This window comes from Falco biarmicus, chromosome 8 (genome assembly GCF_023638135.1).
Source record: "Falco biarmicus isolate bFalBia1 chromosome 8, bFalBia1.pri, whole genome shotgun sequence".
Lineage (NCBI taxonomy): Eukaryota > Metazoa > Chordata > Aves > Falconiformes > Falconidae > Falco > Falco biarmicus.
Genome location: NC_079295.1, coordinates 22586295 through 22599726, shown reverse-complemented (window position 1 = coordinate 22599726; position 13432 = coordinate 22586295). Strand labels below are relative to the sequence as shown.

The 13432-nt window shown below is 40.3% G+C and overlaps 1 protein-coding gene across 11 annotated transcripts in view; it reads right to left on the bottom strand.

Moving 5' to 3' along the window:
- ABCB11 (ATP binding cassette subfamily B member 11) overlaps positions 1-13432 on the bottom strand; it is a 68341-nt gene that overhangs the window by 21316 nt on the left and 33593 nt on the right. For all 11 annotated transcript variants that reach the window (XR_008823558.1, XR_008823560.1, XR_008823559.1 and 8 more), the window contains 9 exons: positions 13307-13431; positions 10936-11110; positions 7662-7775; positions 5507-5617; positions 4445-4570; positions 3501-3704; positions 2082-2252; positions 1504-1705; positions 721-799 (listed from right to left, as the gene is read on the bottom strand). Coding sequence is in view for 6 of the 11 variants with exons in the window: in XM_056349581.1 (XP_056205556.1) it covers positions 721-799; positions 1504-1705; positions 2082-2252; positions 3501-3704; positions 4445-4570; positions 5507-5617; positions 7662-7775; positions 10936-11110; positions 13307-13431 (1307 nt within the window). In the remaining 5 variants the exon portion in view is untranslated. The remainder of the gene's footprint in view (positions 1-720; positions 800-1503; positions 1706-2081; positions 2253-3500; positions 3705-4444; positions 4571-5506; positions 5618-7661; positions 7776-10935; positions 11111-13306; position 13432) is intronic.

The following is a 13432-nucleotide window of genomic DNA, read 5'->3' as shown; positions in this document are numbered from 1 at the left end:
ACTCAGTCATCGTCTTATATGTACCCTGCACCATGTATTTGTAAAGTAAAATTGTGCTGTATCCTACTATATTTGCACAAGCCATTAAGACACCAAGTCAGTCCATCATTAGCACTTTCAAGTAACTCAGTCCAGCAAAACGGGATGCTGAAACAATCCAGCTCTATCCCTGATGCAACATAATGCTGTACTGTAGAGGTATTCATTTGCATATGTCTAACATGGGCTTGCCTGAAAGAAATAATAAGTGTCTAGCTACAAGACAGTCTGGCTTGTAAAATGCTTTAACTTTCATCAAGCAGAAGCCATAATAAAAATGTCCTTGTACATTGTATTGATTTCTCAAGTAATTGCACAGCAAGTAATTTTTCAAGTGGCTGGACTGAAAGTGCTTTAGGTAATACAAATATACGGCTGTAGGGTAGTAATATTAAAAATGGAACATTAACACAGAATTGGAGAGAATGTACTATGGATAGAAAGGGGAGTCAAATTAAGTACCTTGCTGTTTACCCATGAGCCTTCAATCAGTAGCATACTACCCAAGCTATTTCTTTCCAAGTGAACTCTTATCTTAGTAACATACTTGCAGCCCTTCCACCCTGCTTTACGCAACGTACAGAGAAGTGATTCATCAGCACTATAAGCATTTTGGAATAGTGGGATGAAGTATAGAGATCTGGAAACATATTGAGATTTACAATAATTTTTAAGACTCACCGCAAACTGGCCCGATAGCTTCCTCTGACGAATGACTGGACTTTCTCAAGATTTGGCTCAACCATGCTATTTTCTGCTGCTGTAAAACATAGTATAGTATATAGAGCTCTTCAATTTGTGCTAAAACTGAATACACCCCAAGTCCACTGTGGCTCTGGAAAAAAGTGCAGTGCCTCCAAGTCATAACTGGAATACTTTGTAGAAGGCAAGGAATGCAATACAACCTTGCTACTCAACCTTTGACATGATGAAGTTAACTGAATATTAACCCAAGGACCAAGTCACTTGGGATGTGACTGCTAAAGTCTGTCTCCCTATTTTAGCAGTGCAATTGCTCTCTTCTTTTAAGATAATCATTTCCAAGGTACGATGCTTCACAAAAGTACAACAGATCATTCTATTAGACCTCCATTTCCAGAAGCTTTGATTCAAATCTGCCTCTAGTAAAACAAATAGGGTGGTTTCAGCGTATTCTGTAATGTGCTTGCATTTCAAATGCGGCAGGACTGGACTGTCAGCACTAAATGGATCTATAAAATGCCGGGTATTGCAGGTCAAGATTAATGTTTCAGGACAGATCTATATGAGAAAGGTCGTTCAGTGTATGTGTAGTAAAACCACTCTGGCCATGGTATCAATGCATTACTTCTGTGAATGCTAAACTTCAGCTATAAAGGTGGAAGGAAAAAAAAAGAAGCAACTAACCCGCATTAAAAATATATATTAAAACCTGCATTCTGTGGAAATTGTGCATCATTTTGTAAAAGAAAACAAAACACTTACTTTCTGTGTCTTCCCTGTTAAGTGCTTTGTCTCCTTTGCTTTGCAAGGTCACCAACATGAAATAAACCCCTTTCCTCTGCAAGAGTTCCTCATGAGTTCCTCTCTCCACAGCCCTTCCATGCTCAAACCCAATGATGACATCAGCAGCTTTGATGGCTGACAGGCGGTGAGCTATTGAGATTACGGTGCGGTCAAAGCGAGCCTGACAGGGAACAACAAAAGCCTCATTCCCAGGATTGCAAACAAAAATGCTTGGAGCCAGTACTACGTAGTCTAGAGTTTGGTCAAATCAACAGGAGTCTTTCTGTTGCTTTCAGCTGACTTTGACTTGAAGTCCACCCATAGCCCATAGATGAGCATCTGTTTCTGAGCAAAGGGAGCTATAGCTTTCTGTGAATGTCCCAATGTAAGAAAAAAATATTTTCTGTCAATAATACTAAAGTTCTACATGTGCACATGAAACAGCTATTGAGAAAAGCTTCTCACCACTTTGTTGCAATTCAGCAGCACCCTCTGCAATGTGCATTAAAAATAATTTCTGCCCTTTCAAGTCTGATTTATGCTGATCTATCGCAAACCTTATGAAGTGCTTCCTGGACAGTAGCTTCACTTTCATTATCAAGTGCTGATGTAGCCATATCCAGCAGCAGGATTTTCGGGTTTCGTACAAGAGCTCGAGCAATAGCTATCCTCTGTTTTTGACCTCCACTCATCTGGCTTCCACCCTCTCCAACATGAGTGTCAAATTGCTGTGTGAAGGAAAAAAAATAAAATGAAACAAGTAACAAAAAGGGATAAGCTTCTGGTGAAGACATTGGTAAAAGGTCTCCCAAATTTGTCCTGGGAGTACACTTAAAAATTTATTATCTTTGAAAGACAAAAACATTGCTAGTGCACCAGATTCAAAGGAGAAATGAGGAAATAACTTCCTTCATAATGGACAACATCATTTTTCCTGAACTGGGGTTCCAACCCCAAGCCAAAAGTATGTACTGATAAAAAGGTGAGATGTCCTTGTTTGGCTCAAAATGACTGTATCAGCAAAAGCTGAAATGGAAAGGAAACACCTGCCCACTCTCCATCAGATGACTCACCAGCAATCTCCACAGAGCTGGACTTTGCTGATAGCCTGTGACTCATGAACACTGTGTCTGTGATTCATAGACATCATGCTCTGGTGGCATCAGGTTCAGGCAAAGAATTAAATAAACACACAAAGCCTAGCATCTTGAGAGCCAGGATAATTATATTCACCTAGAGCCAAATCTTGTTTACTCCTCCATTTCTAGGAAATAAACAGGGGCCTTTACACGGTCTTTCTATGAATATTTTCCTGGAAGCCTGGCAACGCATCGGTGAAGGATAAAAAGTAGATACTGACATTAGCTAATGGTACTTGAATCCTGCCAATCAGGTTCACTGTTGTAACGTGTCCCTTTGAGACACAACCTGGCAAAATAACATTCTAGAAAAGTAAACAGCCCAGTACTATCAAATAGGGGGTTTATAAGGGGTATACTATGGGACTGATCAAAGCCCTGTCATCATAAGGAAGGAAACAGGGAAAAGGGAACCTCCAGCCGACTTACAGAGCTCATAGGAGATAAGGTTGTGAGGATCAGTACAGATTGCTCAAAAACATATGCTGGCTAGTAAGAGTCTGGGCTCTAAATTGCTTTTGGCTTGAGCAGAAACAGATGTCCATAGCAGGAAAAATACATATTTTAAAATCATGCTATGATTATTAACGTGATATTGAATGCTGAGCATGACTCCTGAGGAGATAATTCTTCTTGGTTTGTGGTTTGTTTTTTGTTTTTAACTTGGTGACGTAGTAAGACCTAATTAACTCTAGTCAAAGGAAAGGCTGCTGCCTAGTGTCTACATTAATCTTCTGCCCTTCTACCCAAGCACAAATGGCTGCATGAGGGGAGGGACAAAAGAATTCTCTATTTTTACATCAAATTCTGCCAAATATTTTACGAGTCACAGCATACCTGTGGCAAGTCCATGATGAAATTGTAAGCATTGGCCTGTTTGGCTGCTTTGATTATGTCTTCCATGGTAGCCTCATCCCGACCATAGCGAATGTTCTCTGCAATCGTGGTGGCAAACAGGACTGGCTCTTGTTCAACAATACCAATCTGTGAGCGTAGCCACTGGATATTAAGGGAACGAATGTCATGGCCATCCAGGGTAATCTACAGAAGCCAATTAAAATATGGACAAAAAAAATAAAAAAATTAATCAAGGACATTATCTCCTCCAGTTCAGAGACAAAGAAAGACACAGTGGAAATGAAGAGCCTGTGATGCTGAGTTTCTATGATCAGTGTAAAAAGCAGCTTTCATACACAAAATGCAATGCAGCTGCAGCAGTATATGTTAGTTCTTGGGTTTAGGTGTTGTGCTGTTTGGTTTCATTTCCCAATAACTCTTTTTGCTTGGCCTCAGAAATAAAATCAGGTGGAAAGTAATCATCAAAATCAAGATTATATATTTACAATAAATTGGTTCTTTGTCTTTTATACATTCAAGTACAGGTCACCATGTATGTGATTTGTGCCTTCTAGGAACACATAAATGGAATGAGACTGTTAATAGATGTAATTCATATTCTTAGCCGATACATTACTAAATGGTAATTACATATGCTAAAGCAATATTATGGGATAATGAGTAAATGTTCAACACTGTATTTTCCAGAATGGAAAATGATTTGTCACTCCTGAATTATATTCTATAGGTATAGCTTCTCCTAACAGTTTTTTACCTTTCACATAGGACTGGTCTGCATTCCCCTGAAATGCACAGAGGACATTTCTCTCATTTTAAAAAAAAAAAAAAAAAGAGTCAGGAGTCTTCCCACATCAGAGAAGAAACCATGCTGTTCTTTCAAGTCCCCAAGGGTGGAGAAATATATTCTAGGCTGATACACTCACCATGCCATCAGTGGGGTCATAGAAACGCTGGATGAGCTGCATTGTTGTACTTTTTCCAGCTCCGCTAGCTCCAACAAAAGCTGTTGTTTCCCCTGCTTTAATAACCATATTAAGGTTATCCAAAATCTGGAGAGAAAAAAAAAAAAAGAAAAAAGAAAAAATCTATCCATTCTAATTCTTTCACAGTCATACAACCAAGTGGATATATTCTGTATCTTAAAATGGAGATTCCAAGTTATTTTACAAAATTCAGAAAAATATTTTGAAGAAAGAGGAAAAGCAAAGCAAAATATTTTTATATTGTTTGAAAAGTTTATAAATGCAGAGCATTGTTTTCCATGACAGGCAGGCAGATTTTGATCTTTTTTTGTTCCTGTTGTTCATCATTAAGAACTAGTCAAGTTAATAACACGGGAGAATTTGGCAGTAGTTCTTTAAAGAACACTGTACCTTGTATTATGCATGTCTGCTAAAGCATAAATATTAAGAATGTAACAGTGAAATTATGTAGAAGAATCTGGTACTTCATATGCTTTAGAAGCAATAGCACTCATTTGCTTGTCCAATAATATGCTTTTCCAAGGAGAATTTGTCAATTCAAACACAGTAGTAGAGAAATATTTGAGTATACAGCCGATGTTCCCGTACCTTTTCCTAGCATTTTGATGGGTCAGATGGCACATCCCCAGGGTAATGGGAGGTTCTATAAAATCTCTTTGCACCATTCAGCTTATTATTTTGTGTCCTGCTCTAGCACATGTTAATACAGGTGCATAACTGATTGTCAGAGAAGCTGTATGCAGGTGAATTTGTCTGAAATTGCTACAAGTTTATGTTCAGCAGCAAGGAATATGTATGGCAATGGGTATGTCAGAATGGTAAAACAAGCAGAATGGTAAGTAGAAGAACCCTTTAATAGAAGAATTATTTAGTCTACTTTTAAACAGAGGGTCTAGGCTTCTGGAAAACTAACTTCTGAAAATCTACAAATTGCTAGTAGAACTGGGATATTTTGGGTTTTTTACAGTAGTTATGTTCATGGGATGGATGGTGAATAATTACCTTTACGTCTGGTCTGGAGGGGTAATGAAATGTTACATTATGAAATTCAATTTCACCTCGTACTTTATCCAGCTTGTAGCCATCTTCTGACATGCAATCAATGGCGGGTTTCTAGGATAGAAATTATTGTGTTATTTAGTTGCTGTTAAACAGCCAACACTGCTGCAATAGATAAATATGCCCAATGCTATACAAAGCCATGGCGCTTCTGTTTGAACAGCACTTGGCTGCACTGAGCCAGCAGCAGGCTCTGCCCCAGGGCTTGCAGGCAAGGGACATGAAACTGAAGGCCAAAGTGACAGGGGAGTTGTCACTGGTGGGTAGTATAGGCAAGATGAATTGCACCTTTTTTTCTTTATAGGCTTACTGCAATTGCCACGGTCAACCTACTCAGCTAGTTTTTGCTGGAACAGAATAGCTGACTGAGTGAGGCATTTTAACTAAGTTAATTTAGCCAGCTCCTTAGGAATAAAATGACACTGCTTCACTCATAAACATTCTCCTACAGCACTGAAAACCAATTCATTGCTGGAAAGTCTGCATGCTTCACCACTTTGCATTTAAAATATCCATCCTTGCACACCCAGTCCTAAGAGCTGGAATCCTTATTTGAAGTTTTCCCATTAAGCGCTTTGGGGGTCACATACTTTTGGCCAGGCCTTGGGTATTGTAGACTGCTAGACATGAGCAAAGGACTAAGAGAAATTTGAGGAACCCCCCCAAAAATCAAATTTTCTAAGGATATATTGTTTAAGCATGGAATACAGAGAATGAATAAAAACTGTGGTAACAACAACATTTGATAACTGAAACGTGCATGATTTTTAATGCAGCCTAACAGATTGAAGGGAATTTTAATATAGAAATGTGTATTTTTCAAGATGTTAAGAACAGCTAAAAGATTGGTTCTGCTTTAGGACTGTATCTTACTTAAATTCAGATATTAAGCTATGAAGAAAAGTTTCACTGATCCAGCAAATGGGAACTGCAGCATGAATGTAAGTTTAGTGCCAGAAAAATATCTGTATCAAGGCAGAGCTGTGCTTTTACTGTCCAATCAGAAATCTACAAATGCAGCAAGCAGATGGATCTAATTTTATCCCCCTTCCTCTAGACAGATGAAATCTCACTTTAGTTTGGGTGTTTTACCCTAAGGTTATCTGACCTAGCCTTATCTTGAATTTTGTGATTAATTCTTACCGTTGCAACTCCTGGTGCTTTTAAAATTTTTCTCTGAAGACCACTTCCCTTCCTTCATCTCCTTTTCAGTCTATCTTAGAGCTTTAGCTTATGAAGTACATTTATAAAGCATATGTGCTATTATTATTATAGAACATTGAAGGGTTACTAAAAAATCCATTAGCATTACCACAGCCCCTCTAACCTTCTTTATATACCTTTATGTGCTCTGTAAAAGACAGGCAGCATTTTAATATGTTTACGTAGCTTTCAGCACAATAAAGCTTGTCAATGATCAGAGATACTACGTACTGCTAAGAAATCAGTATTTTGACAACAACTAATTTATACAGATATACATGGATATAGAAATATATCTATACAGATACAGATATGGAAAGGAATCCTCATTTATAAATGCTAGTGGGTATCAGACTTTCTCATAGAACCTTATTTCAAATATCTATCTGTCTAGATAATATTGCAATTAATATTTATGACCACTGCGTGACCAGTGCCTTGCTCATTTGGTCCCATTTTAACTCAGGGTAGCTCTGGGACAGGTGACAGCGGCCACCTTTGCTGCAAATGCCAATCAAGCCAAATCTTTTGATGCCGTCTGGAGGCTGGGAGTTAGATGCTTGCTGCAAATTGGACTGCGAGGTGACTATTACTGCTTGCCTGTACGCTTTCCATGGCCAGCACTGATCAGTAACTGTACATCAGGAGAAATGGGGGTAAAAAACAGCAGTAGCTGAGGTAAAACTTCATTATTCAGAAATAGGCCACTGAAGAAATCTGTTCAACACCCTCTCTGAGACCACGTGCATGCTGCTAGACCTTTCTGTTGCACCATCAATTCTTTAATTGCACTCATTTTTCCTCATTTACACAGTATGTAAAACTACTACAGCTTGAAGCTTACTTAATTAGTTTTCCACTACAAAGTGACATAGCTTGGAAATGCATTACTTACTTTATCTATTGTCTCAAATATGTTTGCTGCAGCCCCACGGCCAGTGGCAAAGGCTTCCAGACAGGGAGATGCCTGGCCAAGATTTAAAGCTCCTACTAAAACACCAAAGAAAACCTGAAGAAGTGGAAAAAGACATTAGCAAAATATGAAGAAGTGGAAAAAGACATTAGCAAAATATGATGTCACATTTTTATTATGGTTTAGAGCTTAAACAGACAAATCAAACTACAGCGACTTAATGACTTCTTATGCCTCAGCTTAGCTGCAGTGATTCACTATATGAGCATAATTAGTCCACAAGAAAGCAAGCAAATGCATCTTAGAAGGGATTTTTGCTGTCTTTCACAACTTTGCTTCCACGCTGAAGTAGATCAACTTACCTCATATTTGCTCTGACCTAAAAACATGAGCACCCAGATATTTACTGAGGTGCCACTGATGTATTTTTAAGGTACCTCAATTTGACTGGGTGCCTGTGTCTTGAAACAAGGACTGGAACTGAATCAGTGGCAAGCAAATTATTTTGGAGATATCCTTTACCAGTAAGCAGATGAGAGGCTACAACAGTTCAAAAACAGAAAGCATCTTAGAACACTATTAAAACCTTTGTATATTGCCATTCCTGTCTCTTCCAATACTCACAAAACTTACTTCTGGAGCAGGTACCAACTACAGGAAATATTTTGTCTCCATCTCACACAGAAATGAACTGTAAGGGTTGCTACCAACACTGGATTAGCCACTATTTGAGCTGAGATTACTATCGGTCCAGGTGGACAGTTTCTGCAGGTAGCACATACCAAACACGCTCACTGTTTCAAGTCCTTATCCAAGAACTAAGGGGAAGAGTTACTCACTAGTGACCCTCTTCTGAAAGCCCCAGGAAGCCCTTTTGATCTAAGCCCAGAACAACACTGGAGAAAATGAGCCACAGCGTCCACTCTTCCTGAAGGATCAACAGACAATAAAGTCAATTGGACAGAGTATCAAATATCAGAGGACGCTTCACTCCAAGAATTTAGCCCTGGAGTCTGGCCTTGGACATTAGAAGCAAGTGAAGCTGGAGCATGTCAACCAAAATACCAAGGTATTTTTTCAAAATTTCCTAAGAGCTGCTAATGCCTTATTTCCTATGAAGGGGTTTTTATCAAAGTTCTTAAGAGTAGACAGGAACCATCTAAGGCTGAAAATGTTGACAATTCCGATAAGAGACAGGGCCTTCAAAGAACAGGACACAGGAAGATGGTGAACATCAAAAGATAAAGGCTTATTTACCACTTATATACCACACACATGCAAACGCGTTGTCCTTACAACAAGGAGTGAGCTGCATTGTATTGTAAGTATAGCTTATTCTTCTGAGCGCTAATATACCAGGGTGTGCTTTTGTCAGAAAGAACAATTTTTGCCTAGAATTTTCTCTGCTTTATTCCTTCTTAGTTTTTCAGCTACAGATTTGGTTTGGCAGAACAGATTATAAATGTTTAGATAATATCTTTGGTGTATGCTTTTGGTCAGTTTTTTGCTTTGTTGTGGCTGATAGTTTGAACATTCACCTGAGCACTAGAACTGCTGTATAGTTTGGCAACACATGAGAATTCTGCTAAGAAGCAATCAAGGACTCAGCTAGCCCTTTGAATACAACACAAACAACAGTCAGGATAAACGGGCAAAGTGTATAAGGAAACACTACTGTTGAGAAAGAAATGGAAGTACACAGTACTTAGCTCTCCCCTGAAACCATCGTGATGTCTACTGAAAATAACCCCATGGCTCGAGAGGGAGAATCTACTGTACACATACTGTGCACTACAAACACCTACACTGTGATGTATATAGATCATGCCATAAGTTCATACTCAGCTTCACTATAAACTAATTTTCATGTGTGAATGAGTCCCAAAGCAAGTAGGTTATATGCATGTCAGAATCCATCACGAACATGAGAGAGCAGGTTCTGTACATTAAATAGAAGGAGGAAACACAATGCTTAGTGTATCTCAATGCAGTATGGCTGGTACACAACAGACCAAAAAAAGCATATGTAAATGTTTTGTATCTACAAATTTTCCTCTCCTCCCCCCTGCCAGGCTAAGACTCTACAGCAGAAAACATGAAGTACAAGAAAGGTGAGTGGAAACTTAAGAGGAAGGGGAGCTTAAGGGAGAGCCTCTCCATTGACAGCTACAATTCTTCAGCTACAGGGTAGCTCCCCCCTGTTTGCCATATGTCACATGGAAGCACTGAACTAGAGTTACCATGTGCAAGGCAAGGAAATTGCTCGCTTCTTTGTTTTTCGCAGTACTACCTTTTATCAACTACAGGTGTCAAGAGCAGTTGCAAATGATTTCCTGTGAAGGACAACATCCTTGAACAGAATGACTTAATTTTACAGTGTTCTCAGAGTAATTTACCAAGCTTCATTTAGCAGGAAGTTTTGTGCTGCATGCTGCTAGTGGTTGTGAGCTCTCATGGTTTGCAACAAGCAGAGAAGGAGCAGAAATATATGTCTCATCAGATCATCCAGCACTTACAAGGTTCTGGAGAAATTCACTCTGGGTCTGGACAGCAGCCTGCCATTTGGGCAGTCCTGGCTTAAGCAAATAACGAAAATATCTGCAGATGTTGGTTTTGTTGGATCTAGGTCATCAGCGTCTGAAGCATCTACTGTGCAGAAGCGGATGCATTGTACCGTGCTGGGTAGTATGTTTTTTTGTATACACTGCAGGAGCCACAGCCAAGTGTGTTTATGTATTATTGTATATATATTTACATGTTCTTTGTTACCTGTAGAGCTGGGTGGGCAGTTAGCAACAGAAAATGGTGATTCAAAGTAACAGAAACTGTTCATGAGAGAGAGGTTAGATTTGATAAAACTTGTCTTTGGTTAGATTTCTCTTTACCACAATGGGGTTCTTCACCACGAAGTTAGTTCATCAGAGAACCCAATATCCCAGAAGTCATATGCTGACCCACAAAATGGTAAAGCTGGTTTCAGGCCTCTGTCAATGGTGTAGAAGGCTCTCAAATGAAAATATTATTTCCAATCTCAGTAAGCAGCATTTCAGATCTTTAAAATAAAGATGGGGTTTTTTTTAATCATATCCAATTTTGTCCTATACTTTCATATATATACTGAGTAATGATCTTTAAAAGGCACATAGAGCCTTTGTTACCACGGAGCCACCAGATACCAGAACACTACAGATACATGTTCCAGAATTAATGTTTTAAAAAACAGTCCAGAAAAATTGCATCAGGCTAAAATGGGTACCTGCAAAAGAGTTCCAGGTGAATACTCTTCTTCTTCAAGGACAAGTTTAGAACCATACCAAAAGGCTAATGCATAACACAGGAAAATTATAAGCCACATATAACCTGTGAACAATCCCATTATTATTCCTTTTCGAATCCCCCAGTGCTGAGCAAACACCAGATTCTTATCGTATCTGTAGAAAGAAAAGAGAAATAAAATGGGATTAAGTGAATTTGAAAGAGATTTCAAAACAAGCAATGAGCAACAAAATGAGTTGTCTTCAATGACTGGCTGGGCCACTGTGTTAACAGTGGGTCCATGTAAGGTTGATACCTCTCACTCTGAACTGAGACACCACTGCTGAAACCAGCAATGCTCCCAGATCATGAAACCCTGTGCAATAAGTACAAGAAACGCAACACTCACTGCAGATACCTTGCCTTGGGGTTTGGGGTTTTAGCAGAGTGACATAGGATTTAAGAATTTGGCCAATGCTTCACAAAATCACAGAATGGTTGGAGTTGGAAGGGACCTGGAGATCAACTAGTCCAAGCCCCTGCTAAAGCAGGCTCACCTACAGCAGGCTGCACTGGATCATGTCCAGGTGAGTTTTGCATGTCTCCAGAGCAGGAGACTCCACAACCTCTCTGGGCAGCCTGTTCCAGTGCTCCATCACCCTCAAAGTAAATAATTTTTCCATCATATTTATGTGGAACTTCCTGTGTTGTGCTCTGTGCCTATTGCCCTTTGCCCTGTTGCTGGGCAGCACTGAAAAAAGCCCGGCTCCATCTTCTTGACACCCGCCCGTAAGGTATGCATTGATAACATGCCCTCTCTGACTTCGGGGTAAACAGGCCCAGCTCCCTCAGCCTTTCCTCATCAGGGAGATGCTCCAGTCCCCTTCATCATCTTCACTCATCACCCTCAGCTGGACCCTCTCCAGTAGTTCCCTGTCTTTCTTGAACTGGGAAGCCCAGAACTGGGCACAGCACTACAGATGCAGCCTCACCAGGCCAAACTAGAGTGACAGGGTCACCTCCTCCACCTGCTGGCCACGCTCCTCCTAATGCACCCCAGGATCCTCCTTCTTGCCCTTTCTGAAGACTGGCATGACATCGGCTTTCCTCCAGTCTTCAGGCACCTCTCCTGTTCTCCATGGCCTTTCAAAGATGATGGATAACATCTGCCAGCTCCCTCAGCACTTGGGGTGCATCCCATCAGGGCCCATGGATCTGTGGGTGTCAGGCTTGTCTAAATGAACTCTAACCTGATCCTCCTCGACCAAGGGAGAGTTTTCCTTTCTCCAGACTTCCTCTCTTGCCTCCAGGGTGTGGGAAAACAGAGGGCCGGCCTTGGCAGTAAAGACTGAAGCAAAGGTGTCATTCAGTAGCTCCATTTTCTCTGTGTCCTTCATCACCAGGGTACCCTCCTCATTCAGCAGTGGGCCCACATATTTCCTAGTCACCTTTCTCCTGCTGCTGTACTTGAAGAAGGTTGCCTTGTTTTCTTTGATCCCCTTCATTAGATTTAATTCCAAATGGACCTTAGACTTCCTTGTCACCTCCCTGCGTGTTCTGACAACATTCCTATATTCTTCCCAAGTGTCCTGTCCCTTTTTCCACATCCTGTAAAGTTCCTTCTTCTGTTTGAGTTTTGCCAGAAGCTCCTCGTCCATGCAGGCCTCCTGCCACCTTTGCTCAATTTCATATTCATGGGGATGCACTGATCTTGAGCTTGGAGGAAGTGATGCCTGAATATTAGCCAGCTCTCTTGGACCCCCGTACCTCCTACAGTTCTACCCCATGGGATTCCTCCAAGCAAGTCCTTGAAAAGGCCAGCGTTAGCTCTCCTGACATCCCGGGCTGCAATCCTACTTGTTGCCCTGCTTCCTCTGTGCAGGATCCTGAGAACTCCACCATCTCATGGTCACAGCAGCCTTCAGAGTTTCAGAGTCCATACTTCAGAGCGTGTCCTATAGCTGTGCTATGTTTTAAATGAATTTAATAGAAATTTGCCGCCTAACATCATCAAATCATTATGTCTTGCTGGAACTAGTTCTCTTACTTATCTTAAAAGTACCCAAAGCTTTCATATTTGCTGCGAAAGTGATATACAGACAATGTTTAGGGGAAAATTTGACAGTTGCTCCTAAAAGTGGGAATAACTTGCAGGTAGTATTGCTGATGTTTTATTTCACCGACTGTCTGAATTATGAAACTGGTTTTGCATATGTAAAGTTATTTGAAACCTAAATTTCTGTAACATACATGCATATTATTCTCAAAGCTAACAGATGGTCATTGTAGATTTTAGAGATGAATTGCCATGACTCTAAAGAGCTTTACAGTGGAAGAAGAAATCAGAGACCTTACAATTTGTCCATACAAACCTTTCAGCTTCTTTCTTCTCCCCACCAAAAGCAGCCACTGTTCTGATGGATGAGAGCACTTCATCAGCCACAGCTCCAGCTTTTGCATAAGCCTTTAGTTCTCGGCCTGTTAGTTTTGCCACAGCC